General features: G+C 39.1%; 1 protein-coding gene across 1 annotated transcript; it reads right to left on the bottom strand.

Annotated features, from left to right (window-relative positions):
* Positions 1 to 1,290: 1,290 nt before the first annotated feature.
* On the bottom strand, positions 1,291 to 20,843 carry LOC148367043 (receptor for retinol uptake stra6-like). Its single transcript, XM_088333840.1, has 17 exons — positions 20,613 to 20,843; positions 18,915 to 18,981; positions 18,684 to 18,769; positions 18,460 to 18,599; positions 17,422 to 17,588; positions 15,282 to 15,389; positions 14,083 to 14,156; positions 13,853 to 13,929; positions 13,716 to 13,777; positions 13,387 to 13,549; positions 12,171 to 12,246; positions 11,978 to 12,111; positions 9,347 to 9,464; positions 9,175 to 9,276; positions 7,754 to 7,917; positions 4,949 to 5,086; positions 1,291 to 2,681 (listed from the first exon to the last, which is right to left on the bottom strand). The coding sequence occupies exons 1-17, from the start codon at positions 20,711 to 20,713 to the stop codon at positions 2,449 to 2,451; spliced, it is 2,010 nt and encodes a 669-aa protein (XP_088189966.1). The 5' UTR covers positions 20,714 to 20,843; the 3' UTR covers positions 1,291 to 2,448.

The following is a 20,843-nucleotide window of genomic DNA, read 5'->3' as shown; positions in this document are numbered from 1 at the left end:
TGGCTTCAACTTATCACAAAGTATCAACATTCAAGCACCGGTCGCTTGTTTCCAGATTGTGATCTTTCCCTACTGTGCTGGCTGATGTGGAAGGCTGGCCCAGCGGTGTGGAGGAGGAACAGGGACCCCTGTCTTGGCAAGGGCGTGGCATAACACCACATTTATGAACTCTGTTGGTTTTCATTCCTTGAGACGAAACCTAGCTAAAAACACTCCCAGAACCTTAAATTAAAACTGTGTCCCTTTATACAAGAATTTGTTCAGCCATTTCAGAGCCTATAAGTCACATACGAACACACACGCAAACACACAAATCGGAATTTACAAATAAGTTTCGGTTTAAGAACAATACAAACTGATGTGAAAGCAGCATTTTATTGGGAGGCAGGGAAAATATAATGTAACGGATACATCTTTTTCCCCACATTTCTTTTATTTTTATATTTAGGCATGTTGCCACAAACATCACATCAGAAAATTGACAGGTCACTCAAAATAACAAGGTTAATAAGAGACCCTTCTCCTAACTAACATTGGACACCTATTCCATTCATCATTTCAACTCATTGTCATGTCTTACATCATAAGAGTCATTCGTTAATCAATTAATGTATGATCAAAATGGGTTCACTCATGATTTACATCTTTTGGGATTCAAATTTTTGTGACTTTTTATCCTCCTTACTTTCTAGCAACAATTCAGTTAAATAAAACCTGGGACAAATAGGCGTTTTCACCCGTAAATTTATCAAATGTTGGTCATTTATTTTCTCTCTATTTCATTGACGACATTATTACAAAACAAGGTTTGCTAAAAAAAGAAATTGTGTCAGCCAAGTAGATATTATTGATGTTTATTTCCAAAGTACAGCTCAATCATTGAGGTGTTTGATAAGGTTAGCTGTATAGATTTTAACTATTTCAGAGGAATGCACCAGTTAATGTAGAATTTTTGTGTCAATATTGCGATATCGCAATATTAAAACTCGCTACAATATTTTTGTTACTATTGAACATGTTTAAAACGGCAAAGTAGTAGCCAATATGTGCAGTTTTAGCACCTTATGCTGGTTAGTTAATTATTGCAAATGAATTTTGGCCACCTCCACTTAAAACCCACGCGAGTTGATGGATTAAACAAGTTTAAGTTCTCTCACAAACTGACTTGATTTGCGCCAATAATTCCATATTAAATGTTATGAAATTATTGTTGGTTAATCATTGATTTGCATTACGTTACTGTTTAAACTCGATTCTCCCTTCTACTGTTTAATGTAAATTATGTATAATTGTGATGATACTATGAACGGGTCACCAACCTTTTTGAAGCTAAGCGCTCATTTTCTTAAACATCTGATTAGCACTTAGTGCTTCCAGTTTGACATGCCTTTTTAAAAATAATTTAGGATTTTATCATTATGATGTTACTATGTAATCTTTTTTTTACTAGGTTGCAATGATTATAAATAAGGTAAAAATGTCAAGACCAGAAAAGTGACAGGACCCACTTGCGTACGTTTCTCTCAGTTTTATTGGGAAGAAGGGAAATGATTGCACACACGATCCAGCGGTCGCGGGGAGCAGGTTACTCTGAAATTGTACTTCCGTGGCGAGCGATGGTGGTGTCGGGAGCGGAAAAAACAGTCAGTAGCCGGGACAGGAGAGCAAAAAAACATGGTCGAGATCAGAAAATGGGTCGAAGCCAGGAAACAGACGGGAGCCAAAACAGGAGAGAGTCGGGGTCGAAAAGCTTGCCTAGCGTAAACTGAGGTTCGCAGACGGATTGACAACAGGTGACAGAAAGACGGGGGTTTAAATAGTGACAGGGAGCCAATCAGAGTCCGAGGCAGTTGGCGGCAAAGGAGCGGGCACAGGTGCCTCGCATCAGGTACCATGACAAAAAATAGGTTCAGTCAACCACTATAACATCTATCTTGTATAAAGCCATTTAAATATGTAAATTATAAGCACATTTTAAAAAGAATTCATCATGTGTTTAAAGACACTGATTATGTCAATGATTTCTCATGCAGATTGGGAATCCAATTTCCCAGAAAGTCGCAATGACCAACCACTGGTGAGCTAGTTTCAGAACGGGCCCCGGGGCTACTCGGGTGTTATTAAGGGGCTACCTTTAGCTCACGGACCCCACGTTAGTTAGTGCTCTAGAGCAGGGGTGTCAAAACCGCATGTCCTGCATGTGTTTGGAGTTTCTCTGCTCCAATACAGGTGATTCCAATCTCCTGGATCTTAATCAAGCCCTCACAAAGCTTGCTAACAAGCAAAAATTGGCATCACCCGTGTTTGAGCAGAGAACCTCTTCAAAACATGCAGGACATGCGGCTCTCAAGGCAAAAGGAGGAGCATGAATCCCAATTTTTTTATTTTTTTATTCAGACAAGGTCATTTTTTTCAGATTTTAATTAACTTGATTTAATTGGCTCATCATCACTCAGTTTGATCGTGGTTGGTCGGAACAGGTTCCTCAGACGAGGCTATGGCCGCTTCTCTCCTGCTGCGTTTTTGGCTTCCATTGAGGATGCTTTCCAGACTCTGCGTGGTCTGGAAATGCTTCCTGGAGCCAAGAAGTGTCGGATTGTTGACCAGCGTGTATATCAGTTGCCAGCGAGAACGGATTCTACGGCTGCTGCTGGACCTGCTCGGTGAGCCCTCTTGGATTCCTGAAACAGTTAAGGGGGACGGACTCAAGACCTACAGGAGCTTGAGTGGACGCCAGGTATTGTTCCTGTTTTGTCCAAATGAAGGCGTGACTGGCTGGACACTAGCATTCAGGGCAACTGTCCAGTTGGACGGTGTCTTTTAGGATGGACCAATGCTTGCCATTTTCTCTTTATTTGTGTCTTAGTACAGTTTTTTCCCAGGGGTTGCATTCCAATAAGGACCCCCAATAGTCAAAATCCGGAATGCAGAAACCTTAAATAATTTATCTATAATTTACTCTATTATACAATGAAACCAAATAACAAACTATTTACAGACTCAAGTATTTGTGTAACAAATAAAAGTAATGTACTCAATAAATGTTTTTACTACATGTTTTTTGTACTCTCAAATTATTATTATTTTTTAAATTTATTTTAAATTCCACTATTCATCCCAAAGAAGGTTGAAAATGACCTCAGGATGTTTCACTGTTTTACTTCAGAAGATATTTTGTTGCCATCATATGGAAGTGGAAAACAAAATGTGGCGTTACTTTCCTTTGCAAATAAACATGACTTGACGTTAGCATGTGAAAGTCCAACGTTGTTGGCGATAGAAAGCATTTAATGCTGCATTTTGGTGATGGGCGTTTTGTTGACATAGTGGCTTTTGAAGCAAATAACAATTGAAAAATATTTGCGCACACAAAATGTTGGTGGGTCATGCTGTTTTAGTTCATGTATAACATAGCCTGCATAATTATTGACGCACAGGCAGACATAAGCAGAAAGCAGAAAGAGGGCGTGGCAACTTTTAAGCAATGCACAATGAAAAATAACTAAAGCGCAAAGAAGTAAAATTGCGATACAGCAAGCATCTAATGTACATCATTTGTTGGTAAAATATGTGGACACAGATAAAAATACAGTATACCTACAACGGTACTAAAAAGTTCTGAAAAAAAAAAACATGGAAAAAAAAAATTTGGGGGATACGTTTATGATGATGGATACACGGAAGCTTTTGAGTGTTATTTTTACTTATTCTAATATGAGAAATCCTAAAATTATAGTAAAATATGAAGAAAAAATAATACATAAATGTACAAAAACAATTTCTGAAATAAACAGAAAAATACAATAATAATTGCTTGTTTTTTAGATTTTTATTTTAACAAATATAATATAATATAATATAAAATAGACCTTTTCTTTCAAAGAAATAATTCCCAAGAAATATTTTAAATTTGGAAAGTAATTGACTAGATAATCCCCTTTGTTACTAAAAGAAAATATAACAAATATTAATAAGAAATGTGCATTTTTTCCATTATTTTTTATTTTCTGTTTCAATTTTTAAACTAAACTGAAAAATTCGAAAAATACGTCAGCCTTTTCTTGTTTTACTTAATATTTTTCTTGAAAATAAGTTAAAATATGATTTTTTCTTGTGTTAGAAAAATATTTCCTAAAGTAGAGTATAAAGTAAGAAAATAATACTGCATATATTTTTTCTCAGTTATTTCACTTCCCTCTTTTATTTCTAAACTTGTCGAATACATTTTTAATTTATAAAAAATAAGCTTACCTTTGTTTCTCAGTTTTACTTTCCCTTTTTTTTCAACCCAAGCAATATTAAATGAGAAAAAAACTTTCTGATCATTTTCTTTTAATTATTGTTTTTCTTATTTTAAATTTTTATCTTACATTTTTAAATATAATGTTTTACATACTTAAATCAGATTCATATTCGTTTATTTTACAAGAAGAAAGTGTTAAAACAATATTATACTAGAACAGTGGTTGGCACCCCAAAATGTTTAAATAGCCATTGGTTCCCAAAAAAATAAAATTAAAAAAATGCATATTTGTTGCAGAAAACAATTAAAGATTTTATGTATGCCTTGTAAGAAAGGCATACATACTATTTATATTTGCATTCATAGCGAAACGTTAGAATGTTTGAGTCATGGTTTCCCTCCATGTCATTTTCCATTATCAAACGTTTTTGATAAATCACCAGGGAGCCACTTGGGGGCGCCAAAGTCGCTTGTTGATGACTCCCTTACAAAAATAACATATGAACATGAATGCAATAAAGAAAATAATATTAGAAGTAAGATTAGATTTTTTTCCAAGTTGTAATATAACCAACCAAAGCCAGCCCAGGTGTCACCAACTCTGGTCCATGTCATTAGATGTATCTTTCCTCCAACACACCTAATTCAAACCTTTGGAATAGCAGATCTTGCTGGAGAGTACTTTCCAGACAAAAAGCCACGTACCTTCCTCTGCATCTCGTATTTTCTGTCCCACCCGTCCGCCTTCCAGCGAGACGTCCAGTAGCAAGCCGCAAAATGCCTTCATCAGCGGGTGCGCTTGGCTCACCTCCACCTTCAGAAAGTGCGTGTAGTAATGGTACGCTGTGGCGACAACACAAAATACACCTGCAATTAGTATCAATTACTTAAATTTCTCAGTTTTTGTGACTGCTGTTGAACCAACTATGGGCAAACTGTAGTCCATGAGCCTCATCCAGCTAAGCATTTTTATCAGGACCATTGAACAAAAAATGGTAAACTATCATGTTAAAGGTACACTGTGTAATATTTGACCACTAAATGTCACTATATTGTGTCGTCCATCGGATCAAGAGATCAGGCTGCCAAGCCGACACCGGGAGAAGCACAAGAGAAAAATGAGGTGCGGGTGGAAATATGTCCGCTTGGTGGCGACAAACACGGGAGACACTCAAAGCAGCTTGAGCTGTATTTCTTTCTTTCTGTCACTCTTTCTCTCTCTCTGTCTCTGTCTCTCTCTGCCTCTCTGTCTCTCTGTCTGTCTCCGTTTGTGTCCCTCTCTCTCTCTCTGTATCTCTCTCTCTCTCTCTCTCTCTCTCTCTCTCTCTCTCTCTCTCTCTCTCTCACTTTCTCTGTCCCCTGTGCTCAAATTGACATCCTTGGAAAAGTGCAACTGAAAATGAGTGATACAAAGCACAAGGAAGAATACAAACCGCAAAACCTTTCTTCACATTTTTTCGCCCAGCCTTTTACAAGGAGTTTGGTTTTTGAGGGTACCTGGAGCACCAAGGTGGCGGACCATCATGTCAGCTCTGTCTAGGTGAGATTCATCTTCTATCACCCAACCATCCATTATTTGCACTGCTTATCCTCAGTAGGGTCTCGGGGGTGCATTAGCACATCCCAGCTATCTTTGGGCAGTGGCCAGGGGACACCCTGAACTAGTTGCCAGCCAGTCGCAGGGCTCACAGAGATAGAAAACTCACTCGCTCAATCACACCTAGGGACAATTTGAACCAGCCAATTACCCTGAAATGCAAGTTTTCGGAACGTGGGAGGAAACTGGAGCACCCAGACGAAACCCACGCAAGCACGCAGAGAACATGCAAACTTCGCACAGGAATACTGGCAGCTGGATTTGAACCCATGACCTCAGAACTGTGCCGCGAACACGCTAACAACTCAGCTGCCGTGCCGTCCCATGTTACATAAAATAATTCTTATTACTCATATCAGGATTGTTTTTTTAATGAATAGAGTTTTTTACCACTAGGACTTGCTAAATAAGACACAATGTTGCTCTAAGTACTACTAATATTCTTTATCTGTAATCATCACACCATCCCAATAGTTGGCGGAATTACTTGAATAGATAGTTTGCCTGAAAAGCATTAATTTTACTCTCTTTTCCACACGTTTCCAGCCTTTAAGCTCTTTGGTAAACAAGGAGACCAAATAATATTTTTATTTGTCAGCACACTGACGAGGTTTGAGAGGTAACAAAATAAATCTTGACTTTAATTGGCAGCTATGATGCTTATTACAGTGACCCCTAGCTACTTCCCTCTTAGGTTCACTGGTTCACTTCTTCGTGGATTTTAAATTGATTTGATTTTGTCTTTATTGTAATTGATACCAACGTATCGTGCATTGTGTTTTGATAGACTGCAGAGAGCAGGGGCAAATAAGGGAGGGCACTCTGTCTTGAGTGGGTGTGACTGTGTGTACTGTGTATGCTGGCTGTCAAACAGCGGGGCAGCAACAAGTGTGGCTTCCTCCCAGAACAAATTGCAGCATAGCGCCATACAGTTTTAAGTGGCTCGTTGGTTTGAAAGTAGATTCATCAATTGAATGGGACAGTCAGGAGAGTGCAACGATATGGTGATCATCAGCAGGAGCTCCGTGGATTATTATCAGGTTCTAGAAGCGACTCTCCTAAATCACTGCTGCGGGCCCTGTGTCTTGCTAATGCTAGGTCCATTAGCCAGGAAACGGATAACAACTTGTGGGAAACTGCTACATTTGGGAAGGTTGTATTTTAATTATTATGGAGACCTGGCTCAACTCGAGGAGCCCCGATTCTAGCCAGCCGCTCTCCAAATCACTTTCTTGCCCTGATTTTGTTGCACTTTTGTACAATGACAATAAAGAGCATTTATTTAACTGCATATCTATATTTTGTGTTATTATTTTTTAGACCTATGGTTGTTATTTGGTCACAGTAGTATACTCCCAGTGGGTAATGACGTCATGTCAAGTTTAACCATTTGGGGCTTTTATGAAGGTGTGACGCTAATTTGCGGATTCTGGTAGCATTTAACAAGCTCATAAATCACGTGTTTATTTGTTGATAAAAAAATTTCAGGTCAAAGAAAACTATGTTCCGCGCTTGTCCCTGGTGTCCCCTTGTGCACCTCCCATAAAAATATTATTGTTGTAATGCATCTTAACTGCACGTTAAAACAATGGAAATGTCATACCTACATTTTTTGTATATATCCAATTGTATTGCTGTTGTATACATCTTATCAAGAAAAAAAAACCATAGTGTTTTGCTAAAAACATCAATTTTGTGTAAAAAATACTTGTAAGCTTGCCCTATTGCATTGAGTTATTCAATGCATTTTATTACAATTATTGTTTAAAAAAATAAATGAATATGGTTGTGTTGGCAAATAATTAAAATTGTGTTTTCTCCTTTAGGCCCAGCTACTCTGTCAAAATTCAGAACCCAATACAGACCACAAATCGAAGTTTGAAGACCGTGGGTTAAACATTGTAGGTTTTGACCTGGGTCGTAAGCTTCAGCCGTGTGGTGCAGCAGGCTGATGTCGACACGACCAAGATGAAGGATGTTATACAAAGCCGTGATGACCATTCGCCAGATGGCCACGATCAGTCCCACCACCGTGTTGACCAGGAACAGCAGGTAGGTAAGGAGAAACAAACTCTCTCTGGAAATCCACAAAATACAATCAGAACACAAGTCAAGTAGATAACGCAAATACAGTGGACCCCCATGATATGGCATTAATCCATTCTGAAGTTGTCACGTTTGCCATGACGCCCAATTGCCCCCGCCCATGGACACCAGCTGAAGCTCCTTGACCCCTGTGACTACTTAAACGCTTTCCTGTGACTCGCCTTTTGTCTGAGCGTCTGTGAAACTCTGTTATGACACGTCAAGCCCTGAGAATCTCGGTTTTTCCTGTGTTTAAGCTCCTGTTTTGCTCTCGCCACGATCTGTTTGATTTTGACCACTTCCGCATTCCGAGCAATCTACTCCGCGACCAACGATCCCCATATCGAGTGTGCGCTCCTTTCTCTTCTCCCCAATAAACTGTGAGTAACGTTACGCGAGTGGGTCCTGTTTTCTGTGCTGGTACCTGACAGAAGTGGGAATTGCAAATTTAAAATGCCAAATAACAGTTGATAGAAACCTATGATAATATGTAGCTAACGTGTTCCAAACACATGGTACTGCAGGTAAAAATATTAAAATAATAAAAAATAAATATAGTTAGATCTATTAATTTGTAATATGTGTGTATATGGTTAAATATAGGTAGTGATACATGTGTCTTCTTCATATTTCTTTATATTCGCAAGCTTCCTTGCATGCTTATTATGTATTTTTCTTCCCACTTTAACATCAATGCAAGCTTTGGGACACAAAGTGCATAAATGCAGTACAAAAGTCTAGTATTGTATCTGCGACTGGCTAAGTCTTTACAAGAGGGAAGGAAAAACTTTTTGAGTCGCAGGCCGTTTCGGGTCAAATGGCCCAGACAAAGAAGAAAAAATAGATGTTGATTTTTTATCTACTGATACAGAGTCCCGATACCGATACCTCAGCAATACATGAGGACAAACACAGGAACACTGGGGACTGGAGTGGCACCAAAATACCAACAATTCTTTGTGAGTAGTCTTTTTCAGCCAATAGTATATCGGCATTATCAATCAATAAATGCAGCCTAGCATTTATTAGACATCCACCGATAGCAGACAGGCATTTTAGTTCTATTGCTACATTTGCAAGAAGATCGTTTATTTTGAATTATCTGTGCATGTGAAAGAATGTGTTGCTGATGTCGTTGTTGATGGGTAAAATGGCATAAAGAGAGGCCAAAAACGTATTCCACACCGTGAAGTGAAAACGTTGTAAGGCGGGGACATCGTATCCCAGGGGTTCACTGTACAAGGGTTACCTGTTACATAAGTCCCTGGTGCCAGCATCCTTTTTAACAAAGGCAAATTTGGCAGCGACGTGCTGAAGAACAGTGACCAGGATGACAGTAACCCAGGCAGGCCTGAGAAATCATCAACTTGCTTATAAAGTTCATGAAAACAAAATTGATGAATAAATGTTTTCCGACAGACCAGGCCTTGCCAGCGATCTCAAAGACCATCAGGTTGCGTCCGTGAAAGACGGGGATGATGATGAGGAAGACCAGGAACAAAAAGCAGATGAAAAACACCACTGTTTGGATCGCCATGCCTGCCAAGAATGGGGACAACATAATTGATTTTATTTTAAACATGTTAAATATTATGCAACGAAAGGGCGAAAATATGTAGTACCGTTCCTGTAAGCCCTCACTAAATCGTATTTTGCAGCCTCAGCGCATTTGAAAACTATTCCGCAATCCGTGTTCACTGATCCCATGTTGCTGCAACCAGTGGCCAGCAGAGCATGTTTTTGTTGGGGGTAAAGGCTTTCTTTTGCCATTATGTCCAACAAAAAGTGAATTGCACTCGTACAGCCGCAATGTATTATACCCGAACACATATTGCTCTAGGAGGGCTGTATTTCTGCTGTTACTGTATTTTGCCTTGTATAAACTGCACTCGTGAGGCCGCGATCCATTATCTCCAATTCCATATTGCTGCGAGCGGGTACCAGCTGGAGGTCATTTTGTTGGGCCTAGCGGCTGTATTTCTGCTGTTAATGTATTTTGCATACTATGAACTGCACTCATGAGGCCACGATCCATTATCTCCAATCCCATATTGCTGCGAGCGGGTACCAGCAGAAGGCAATTTCGTTGGGCCTGGCGGCTGTATTTCTGCCGTGCTGTATTTTGTGTAACATGAACTGCATTAGTGCGGCCGCAATCCATTATCCCTAATCCCATATTGTTGCTTGCAGGGACCAGCAAAAGGCCCCTTAGTCAGGAGGCTTGCCGTTCTGGCTAGCCTAAAATGAAATGCATTGATGTGACTGTGTATTATTAAACCTGGTTTGAGGTGTGTTTCAGTCTATAAAATCAGGAGAAAAAAACTTTTTTCAAAAAGGCATACAATAAGTAAGAAATCTATCCAAGCAATAAATTAGAAAGAAAATATTTTCAAGTTTAAAAAAAAATCTTGTTTTTTGGTAGACACGTTGTTATGATATTACTTGTTATTTTCCTTCTTTTACTTATCTAGAGATCAAAATTAGAAAACAACTTGAATGTAATAATTCTGAAAAAAATGTTATCTTCACTGCTCAACTGTTTAAGGACATTTTGTTGTGTCAATACCAAGCTATTACGACACGTTTGCACAAAATGGATAAGGCATTTTAAATAATAACCCATATTTTGCCAAAAATGCACTGGTCAAAAATAGAGAACATCTTCAGCTGCCTCCCACTTAATGGTGCTCATCTAGCACATGCAGCTAATTTTCTTGATTATCTGTCAACCCCTATTTAACTGGCATTCTGACTTCCAGTTTCACTGACTATACAAGATAGTGGGCCGTTCTGAAGTGACTAAAAGCCTCCGGCAGTATGTTTTCCAGATGAAAACTAAAGTAATGACCCCATCAGACATAGCAAGACACGTTAATAGTTCCAAATCTGTCATTTCTAGAATATTGAATCTTTACAAAACTACAAACTCATTCAAGTTGCACAAGAAGGCTGGTTGCCTATGGAAGACAAATGCAAGAGACAAGAGGTCACTGCGAAGGATGTCAATGGTAAATCGTTTCCACAATGCAACTGGAATTGCTCGCCACTTCAGTGCTGAACATGGTAAGGATCTGTCTAACCATTTAAGAGCATTTGAACTGAAGGCCCACACTGCAGTGGCCAAACTTCTCATTAGCAAAACAAAGTCAAAAAGCTCGACTGGGCTTTGCTGGGGAACATGTTGTGTGGACAGGGAAGAACTGGTCTAGAGTTCACTTCAGTAATAAAAGCATTTTTTGGGTATGATGGCAAGCATTATGTTCGGCAACACATTGGAGAAAGACTACACCCAAAGTGTGTGAAAAAGTCAGTGAAATGTGGAAGAATGTCATGTTTTGGGGCCTGTTTACTGCAGCAGGAGTTGGGTATTTTGTATAACTACTTGGTGGAGTGAATGCAAATGTGTATCAGAACCTTCTTCAAAAGCACATTACTTGCGTAATAAGCTTGCAGTCTTCATGCAGGACAAGGCTCCATGTCACACCGCCAAACTCGTAAAGAATTTTCTTGAAGGTGAAAATATTGAATGAATCCTGATCCCAACCGAATAGAGAACCTTTGGAAAACTCATTGGTTATGGTTAAGAAACCCACTACAATCACAACACTGTGGAGGAGGCTGGAAGAAGAATGGGCCAAAATCTCACCTGGGCATTGTGAGAGACTAATGCTATCCTGTGGCCACTGATGTGCTGAAGTCATTCACAAAGGAGGCCTGTACAATTCTTACGAATTGTTTACCAAAGTCATTGTTGTTCTCTAATTTTGATCAGAGCATTTAGAGAAAAATATTTTTCCTATGAAATGCCTCTGGTCATTTTGTGAAAAAAAATGCTGTAGTGCCATGATATGGACACAATAGATCACTTCCTGCATGAATAGTAGTCCTCAAAATCTGGCAAAAAGCAAACACGGTGAAGCAGAATATTGCCAGTTATGCCACATGTTTTAATAATTTCACCATAAAACATTTTTGAATAATAATTAAATATTTTGTGATTTTTGAACGTAAAGTAACGAGCATAATGGATGATGTGCGTCTTTGATCTTTACCCAGACAGACGACAGCAGCTTGATACCCAGTCAGGCCCATCCAACAGACGACGCCTGATTTAGATGGACGGAGGCTCTTTTGGCTGTTGTACAGGTTGTAAATTTCTCCCCTGTACAGTGCCTTCAGGTTTGTCCTATATCACACAGAGTTATCATAATACAATCCTGAAAAAATACCTGAAAACGGCAGTACCTGTGAAGTACCATAGTCCTCATGAGCATGACCAGACTGACCATGCAAGACAAGGTCATTGCACAAAGGTAGCAGACTGAAAAAAAACAAAAAAATGAAGGAAACTTAAAATGACAGAGGTAATAGTCATTGTAGCTTGGAATGGAGCTTAAGTGAGTCCATTCGAAGAAGACGCCTACGGAAGTCCAAAGGATACCATTTGGCAATATTAGGAATATTTTGTTGCATGAGCACAGATTAATTTTTGCAAGCAACAGGACATGTAGGTTGGCGTTGATCCCCACAAGCAGCAATAAAAGACCAAAAAAGATTGATACACGTGGAGTGGTTGAAAAGGGCAAAATTGCTGGAGTTGGTCAGAGCAGAAGAATATACTAAAAAGACCAATGAGAGATTGCAGGAGCAAAGCGGAATTTATCAACTGGCGAGACTTTGAATCTTGGAACTTGATGACTTAAGTGGCTAGAGAATGAAACAGTGGAGAGGAAAGCAAAAGATGACAAATGCCAGAACCAAGACACTGCAACGTTTTATTGCATTGCCAGGTGTGTAAGGCGACTACCACGGAAGAACAAAGCAGGGGCAGATAACAGTATAGCGGGCATAGTAGTGAGCCATAGCCTGCACCCAAGTGGCTATCATGAGTGGTTAGAGAAGGAAACAGTGGTAAAAAGGTACTAGATGCCCTGATCATGAAAGTCAGTGACGTTCACATGAACTACCAGGTGTGGAAGGCGGTGACACTGAATGACGAAACAGAAGCAGCTAACAACAACAATAGTGGCTAGCCCTGAGCGATAGCCTGCAGCCAAGTGCCTAACATGAGCGGCTACAGAATGAAACAGTGAAACAAAAAGTCAAACAAGCCTGCATGACAGAATTTTGTAGACTATCACTTTTAGGGCTTGGTTCTGGAGGGTATGCGGCCATTAGTGCTAAGAGCACCACCGAGCTAGCTCTGCAAAATGTTCATTTGGGCTTCTATAGTTGTAAGATGGCGGCTTATTCAAATTGTGTGATATGATTACACACTTTTAGACTTCAAATCCGGTTTATGAGATAGTAGTATCCGGTTTGGGCTTATTATCAGAATCAATAGTGTTTCATTTCAATGAATGCAGTATTATACACCACTAGAGGTCACTATATAACACACATTTGGCTTTAAAACACATTTCAAGCCATACAAATGCATAACAAATAGAAATTCTAGAACCTTCCAGGAGCCACGTGTAGAACGTGACAATTTTAACAACTTCCATTCTGTCATCGGAGAGGACGATCCCGAATCCTAGTAAGAGGAAGGCGATATTCTCGTCGATACCGGCTCGAACAATATGGAGGGTCGGCACCACCAATACCACTAACAACAGGGCCGTCTGAAAAATAGAAATCATTATAAAGGTTGCTTTTTCCTTGTGTGAACAAGACATGAAATATAGCGTTAACAAGAACAGACACATCAAGCTAGATGCACCCGGAGCGGTTGAAATAGCCAATAGCTGGAGTTGGTCAGATAATATAATTATTTTTAGTGTCACTTACATGATATATAGCCACTAAAGCCACGAAAACCGATACAGCCAGCTTGAGAGGGAAGCGAAAAACTGAAAAAAGTTAAAGAAACAAAAAAAAATAATAAAAAAAGACTTGAGGAGTTAAGTATCTCTAAATCGAAATACCTTTCTCCGGGATATAAATATAACTCTTGGGTATTTCCAGTAATCGCTCAGCCAACGAAGCTTTCACAGATGAGGAACTGTAAAAAATCAACAAAATTAAATTAATATAACTCATTGAGATTTAATTTACGTCATTGGAAAATACATTTGCTTATTTTAAGTACATATTTTATGTATTAAGACAAATCCAAATTAAGAAATTTCGCTTTTTCTGCCATTTTTGCTGCCACCTGACAGCAGACGTCTTGGTCTTCTTTTTAAGGAGCAATTTGACATAGTCGCTGTAGTAAGAGCTGTCCAGGTCCTGGATGGAAAATAGAGTGAGAATTTAGGAAAACGTGTGCTACTTCTTGATTTACAAATGTTTTGCTAAAGGCAAAATAAAAGTATTATCATTATTATAATAATTTGTGTCACATTTTTTTACATTATATAACGTACAATAAAGTATGGAAGATTAAAAAGATAAAAATAAAATCCAATATTTATGTTCAAAAATATCCTCTTTACCTACAAACATTTTGGAAAGGATCCTAGACAAATGAAGTATATTATTATTACTTTGTATCATCTCATCTCATCTCATTAGCCACACCGCTTATCCTCAGTAGGGTCGCAGGGTACTTTGTATCATTAGTTGTTAAATCATTATTTATCAGAATTGTATGAAGTGAAATGCAGCTAATATATATATAGTTAAAATATAATACGTATTTGAAAACCCTGCTATTTTGCTATTTCTCCCACTTAGAAATCATGGAGGTGTCTGAAATTTTAATTGCAGGTGAATGTCCACTGTCAGAGGGATAAACTAAAAAGAAAATTCCAGAAATCTCAGTGCATGGTTTTTTTATATTTTCAATATTTGTTATATATTTAAACATCTTATTTGTTTACAAACATTTTAGAGAAGGACCCTATAAAATATCTTACTTTTATTCGTAGTAGGAGTATTTAATTATCATTTTCCATAATTCCATGGAGAAAGTACAATTTAAAAAATTAAAAAAGAAAAAGATGAAAAGTAATATGTTACAAAATATCCTTATTATTCATTTACAAACATTTTGGAATGGACTCTTGGTAGGAAAAAGTTATCCTATTATTACTTATTATTATTGTTATTGTCTTATTATTTATCATAAGTACATTTAAAATGAATAAAAAACAAAAATGGAATAAATAAATAAATAAATATCATGTATTACTATTGATATTATCCTGATATTTGCGATATGAAGCTTAACATTATTAATAATAACATAAAAAACACCTAAAAATTCTGAAATCATTGAAGCATATAAATACACAAAAAAAACACATATATATACCAAAAGCTTGTAAGTTTTTGTTGCAGCTCAGTTTCACAAAACACTTTTAGTGTTGTGTCATATTGATCCCTTGCCTTCATTAAACAAAAAAATCTCACCTCTTCTGTCTTGTTGCCTCTGAAAAACAAAATAGGGAACTGGACGCAAAGAAAAGCCAAGCAGGCCAGTTGCGGCAAACTGGCAAGCAAGGAATAGAACTTGTAGAGCTGTGGAAAAAAAGAGAAATGTGATGATTGAAGAAGCTAACCAAGGGTAAGCAAACTCCAGCCTGCTAAGCTGTTTATTAAGTCCAACCAGATGAAAACGGAAGAAAATATATAGTGATTGTTGTGCCATCGAATTGACATAGGGCTGAACCACCAAAGAAAGACAATGACTACAGGTTACGTAAAATGAAATGAAATGATCTGCATTCATATAGCGCTTTTCAAGTATATGACTTCCCAAAGCGCTTTACAATGTGCTCCACATTTCCCAATAGCGGCCTTGCAGCCATGTAAGGCGATAACCTGCTTATTGAGGGTATTAGGGGTTCAGTGTCTTACCCAAGCACACTTTGACATGTAACACGGACGAGCCGGGATTCGAACTAGGAACTATTGATCCCAAGACGAGCGCTCTACCTCCTGAGCTACTGCCGCCCCAATTAAAGCTTTGATATTTTTTCCTAATTGGTGAATATTGCAAAAGTTCTTCACCATGTAACATTGAGACCATGTGCCGATAAGTTCATGAAAATAAAGTACACCCGTCTAAACATATAGTTGTGTATACATCATATAAACACCTCTGGAAACTTAAGGCATTGCCTTGTTAATCCTTCAACATGGATGGAGATGGATTGGACGTGTATTGATAGTTATCACATTTAGCGCTTAAAAATAGATAACTTTGCTTTAAATCCAATTTGCAGAAAGAGATCATGTATTCATTTTATTCCGCAGTATATTTATGTAATTGCTTACAAAAAACACGCCCCAAAAACCCCTAAGCTAGTTCTATAGCTTTTTCAGTTTTTCAATGCGTATTACGATAAATTGATTTGCTTTAATTCTGAGAACAAACAAATATATGAATGTAAAACACTATTTAAATATAAAATGTAAATGTAGATTTCAGTAGATACAGGTATACATTTTCATAAATACATTCAAGAAAAATTGGATAACCCTACGTATCTTTTTTTCTGCATGTATTGCTGAATAATCAGATCGAGACTGTTTTGGTTGAGACATGTGTGTAACCTGCTCGTTTTGGGGGTGCCCAAACACCCCCAATATCAACCTAAGCACCCCCAAAAATAAGAGCATCATTTAAACACTCTTTTCCTTAATCAAAAACAGGGTAGGCTTAAATATAATGTAAAGCATTAGCTAAAATGTGATGAACACTGTATCGGAAACACTCCACTGCCTTGAAATGGTTCAATTCCTCTAATTCCTAGCACAATTTTTGTCCTTTTGCCTGTTCCCTGCTGCTCCTTTAGTGTCACTTCTGGCTTAGCACCGGAGTCTATGGAGACTCCAGTGTATTATGGTGAGAGTGTGATGTGATGGAAGCCCAAACATGCCATAATTCAAATTTAAAAAAAGAAACATTCAATTGATAAAAACAGCCTTAGAACAAACATCCATCCACCCACCAATCCATCCATTATCTGCACAGCTATCTTCAGGCAGTGGGCAGGGGACACCCTGAACTGGTTTCCAGCCAGTCGCAGGGCACACAGAGAATCACTTGTTCATTTACACCCAGGGACAATTTGGACCGGCCAATTAGCCTGACATGCATTTTTTTTGTAATGTGGGAGGACACCAGAGTGCCCGGACGAAACCCCACGCAAGCAAGGTTTGAACATGCAAACTCGGCCCAGGAAGGCTGGTAGGTGGATTTGATCCCGTGACCTCAGAACTGTGCCACAGACGTGCTAACCACTTCGCCGCCATGTTGTCCTCTTAAAAAAAAACATTCAATTGAAAAAAGCAGCCTTTTGAAATAAAAAGTTTTTTTATTTTAATTAAAATGTTATCTTCATTGAATTTTATACGTTATATCACTTGAAGTGAAATGAGAAAAAAAAACGTTTTTAACTGGCCACTCTGAGTGCTCAGCACCCCCAAAGCTCTGAACCTCAAATTGCCCCTGGGTAGGGACCAAAAATCTTTTTTTTTCCCTCTAAGGTTTTGAAGTGTAAACGTTTTCCGCCTTTGAGCTAAAATGATGTGACTTAGGCGTTACCTCCGGAGTTTTTGGGCAATCCATCTTCTGCCACAGCTGGACCGCAAAATGACTGAAGGAGAGAAGAGTCCCAAACGCGTAGCCAACCTTGTGCTGCAGTGTGCTGCAAACCATCAGAGGGTAGAACAGGGCCGGATAGTAAAAGATGCCCGTTATCTTCATCAACTCTGGACAAAAATAGAGATTGTATTCATCCATCAATATCTGCACCGTTTATCCTCAGTAGGGTCGTGGGGATGCTGGAGCCCATCCCAGTTATCTTCGGGCAGTGGGCAGGGGACACCCTAAACTGGTTGCCTGTCAATCGCAAGGCACACAGAGACAGACAACTCACTCACTTATTCTCGCCTCAGGACAATTCGAACCGGCCAATATCCCTGATATGCTTGTTTTTGGAATGTGGGAAGAAACCAGAGTGCTCGGAAGAAACCAACGCAGGCAAAAGGAGAACATGCAAACACCGCACAAGAAGGCTGGTAGCAGGTTTTTAACCCATGACCTCAAAACTGTGCTGCAGATGCACTAACCACTCAGCCGCTTGAGATCCAATTCAGGGATCTTTTATTTACACTAGAAATAACCAATTATAATTTGACAGTATTTGGTTGTAATACGGTACCCTTAGCAGCCAAATGGTGTACAGGTTCCTCTAGGTGAGCCTCAAGTTTTGTGAAATAAGTAAACATTTCTCGACCTTAGTATTGATAAAAAGCACATTATACAGTTAATGTTTCATTGAATAGTATTTTAAGTTATATGTATATATATATATATATATATATATATATATATATAAATAAATAAATTGGTTAATTATTTTCTTATTTTAGGATTTAATTTCGTAAAAGTAATAGGAAGAACCATAATTATAATTAAGAAAATGATTTATATCCTAATCGAATTCCAAGTATTTACTTGGAACATTTGTTTTTTTCTAATCTAACTTTTTGTAGAATTTAAACTCCTAACTACTATGTTTGAAGGCTGATATACAGTATATAAACTATTTCACGTCAACATAAATTTGCAAAATTTTACCTTTAATTTCAGGGGGAGTGTCCTTGGAGAATGGCAACGGATCAGGAGCGATCACCAGCACGGCAAGCTTGCTGAACAGCAGACCAAAGATGGCCATGGCCACGCCCTTCCTCTGCGTCTGATCCAGGAAGTTGTTCGGACTATCGGATCGTAACAACAGAGCACACGAGCCACATTATTCCACTTGGAATCGGTAATCTGAAATCGAGTGCTGATGAATGTACCTGAAGATACTAGAGGATCCTCTTGCAAATCCCTGACAGAGATGATTCCTCCTGCTCAGGACTCCCAGAATGAGCAGAACCACCACCTTGAAGAGAAATCAGAACCAAACATGAAAGTAAGAAAAACCCCGGTGTACTCCCTTCAATTTTTTTGAACATTTCAAAATTTTGAGAGGTCTAAAGGTATAAACAGCTTTAAATGTTTTTTTTTCTATTTTGTTTTGTACTTACTGATAGTGAGAGCATGCATATGTGAAAGATTGCGTCGTTTGCTGTCGGGTCACATGGCAAAATCACCCTGCAAAAACAAGAAATACTGTAATCCCTTGTTGCTTTGTGCTTTCCAGCCTCAGTCCATCACAGGTGAAAAATTATTCCAAGATCCATGATACTAGATCGCATATTGCTGTAAGCGCGGGCTGACAGAGCAAATTTTTGGGCCCAGCAGCTGTTTTCTGATGTTCTGTCCACCAAAAAGTGAACTGCACCCACGTGATGCGATCCATTATCCTTGATCACATACTTGATTACTCCGAGCGAGGCCGGTAGAACGCATTTTTGTTGGGCCTAGCAGCTCTTTATTGCTGTTCTGTCCGAAAAAAAGTGAACTGAATTCATGCAGTGGCAAGCCATCATCCATATTACTCCGAGTGGGGCCCTTTTGCAGGCCCTTTTGTCGGGACATGTGCCGTTTTGCCAGACCTAAAAATAAATGCACGGTTGTGGCCACAATCCGTTATTTCAGGTAAATATTTACTGAGAGCATGTGCTGGCAAAGCACACTTTTTTTCAGGCCCGTAGGCTCTTTTTTTATGGTATTTTGCAGCCTCAGTTCATATTTTGTGATCCATTATCCACAAACTCATATTGCTGTGAGTAGGGAGAGGCAGCGCGCCCTTTTGTCAGGCATTTTTACCATGTCAGGCCTTTTGCAAAGCAAATTTTTGGCCCCAGCGGCTCTTTTCTGGTGTTCTGTCCACCAAAAAGTGAACTGCACTCAGGTGATGCGATCCATTATCCTTGATTACATACTGTATTACTCTGAGCGAGGCCAGTAGACCACATTTTTGTTGGGCATAGCAGCTCTTTATTGCTGTTCTGTCCAACAAAAAGTTAATTGAACTCATGGAGCGGCAATCCATCATGCCGGATCCCATATTACTGTGAGTGGGGACCGGCACCAGGTCCTTTTGTCGGGGTGGCGTGCCGTTTTGCCAGATCTAAAAATAAACCCATGGTTGGGGCCACAATCCGTTATCTCAGTAAACATTTTCTGAGAGCATGTGCTGGCAGAGCACACCTTTGTCAGGCCTGCAGGCCCTTTTTTGATGGTATTTTGCAGTCTTAGTTCATATTTTGCGGTCCATTATCCACAAACTCGTATCGCTGTGAGCGGGGAGAGGCAGAGCGCCCTTTTGTCGGGCCTTTTTGCCATTCTGTCCAACAAAAAGTGAACTGCAATGGTGCGACTTGATCCTTCATCCCTAATCCCATATTACTGCAAGTGTGGACTGGCAAAAGGCACTTTTGTTGAAAAGTATGCCCTTCTGGCTCTTTTAAAATGAAATACATGGTTATGGCTACAGCCCATTATCCCTGGTCGACTATTGCTGAAGGCAGGTTTCGGCAGATCAGTTTTTATGGCTTTTTTGCCATTATTTCTGGTTCAAATAAGCTGAATTTGAGTAACCACAATCTGTCATCCCCAATCCCATATTGCTGAGACCATGGGCTGGCAGATCGGTTCAGACCGCTGAACAATACCATTGTGACCTGCCTAAGGCATTAATCCATTATCCCTAGTCGAGCTGGGAGCTGGTGTGAGAGATCAACGATCCATTTGAAAAGAAAATCAACTTTTTAATCAAGTTGGAAACACACAGGCTCGTTCGTTTTTTGCATCAAAAGATAGACAGTACAGATACTCACTCTTTAGGTGGCTTTGTAGGCTCCTGGTTATCAGAGTACCAATCCGAATAATCATAGTATGAATATTCAAATGGCTCAAATTCATCTTTGCTGTGGTTCATCTTGTTCAAGTCCGAAGATCCAAAACCTTCGTAAAGCCAAATCTGGTTCAGCTAATGGAGGCTGGATCGGACCTACTGTTTATGATGCGATTTCAGGGTCCAAACAGTGCAACGCATTCCAGCGAGAGTT

Source organism: Urocampus carinirostris, chromosome 4 (assembly GCF_059441175.1).
Source record: "Urocampus carinirostris isolate Australia breed hairy pipefish chromosome 4, RoL_Ucar_1.0, whole genome shotgun sequence".
NCBI classification, from domain to species: domain Eukaryota; kingdom Metazoa; phylum Chordata; class Actinopteri; order Syngnathiformes; family Syngnathidae; genus Urocampus; species Urocampus carinirostris.
The sequence above is the reverse complement of the archived record's forward strand: the minus strand, read 5'-3'. Positions and strand labels throughout refer to the sequence as shown.

Excerpts from the sequence above, each read along its gene's own strand:
- LOC148367043 (XM_088333840.1), bottom strand. The coding sequence starts at position 20,713 with ATGAACCACAGCAAAGATGAATTTGAGCCATTTGAATATTCATACTAT. Across the intron at positions 18,600-18,683 it reads GGATCCTCTAGTATCTTCAG|TCCGAACAACTTCCTGGATC; the intron begins GTACATTCATCA and ends ACGATCCGATAG. Across the intron at positions 13,930-14,082 it reads ACCAAGACGTCTGCTGTCAG|TTCCTCATCTGTGAAAGCTT; the intron begins GTGGCAGCAAAA and ends GATTTTTTACAG.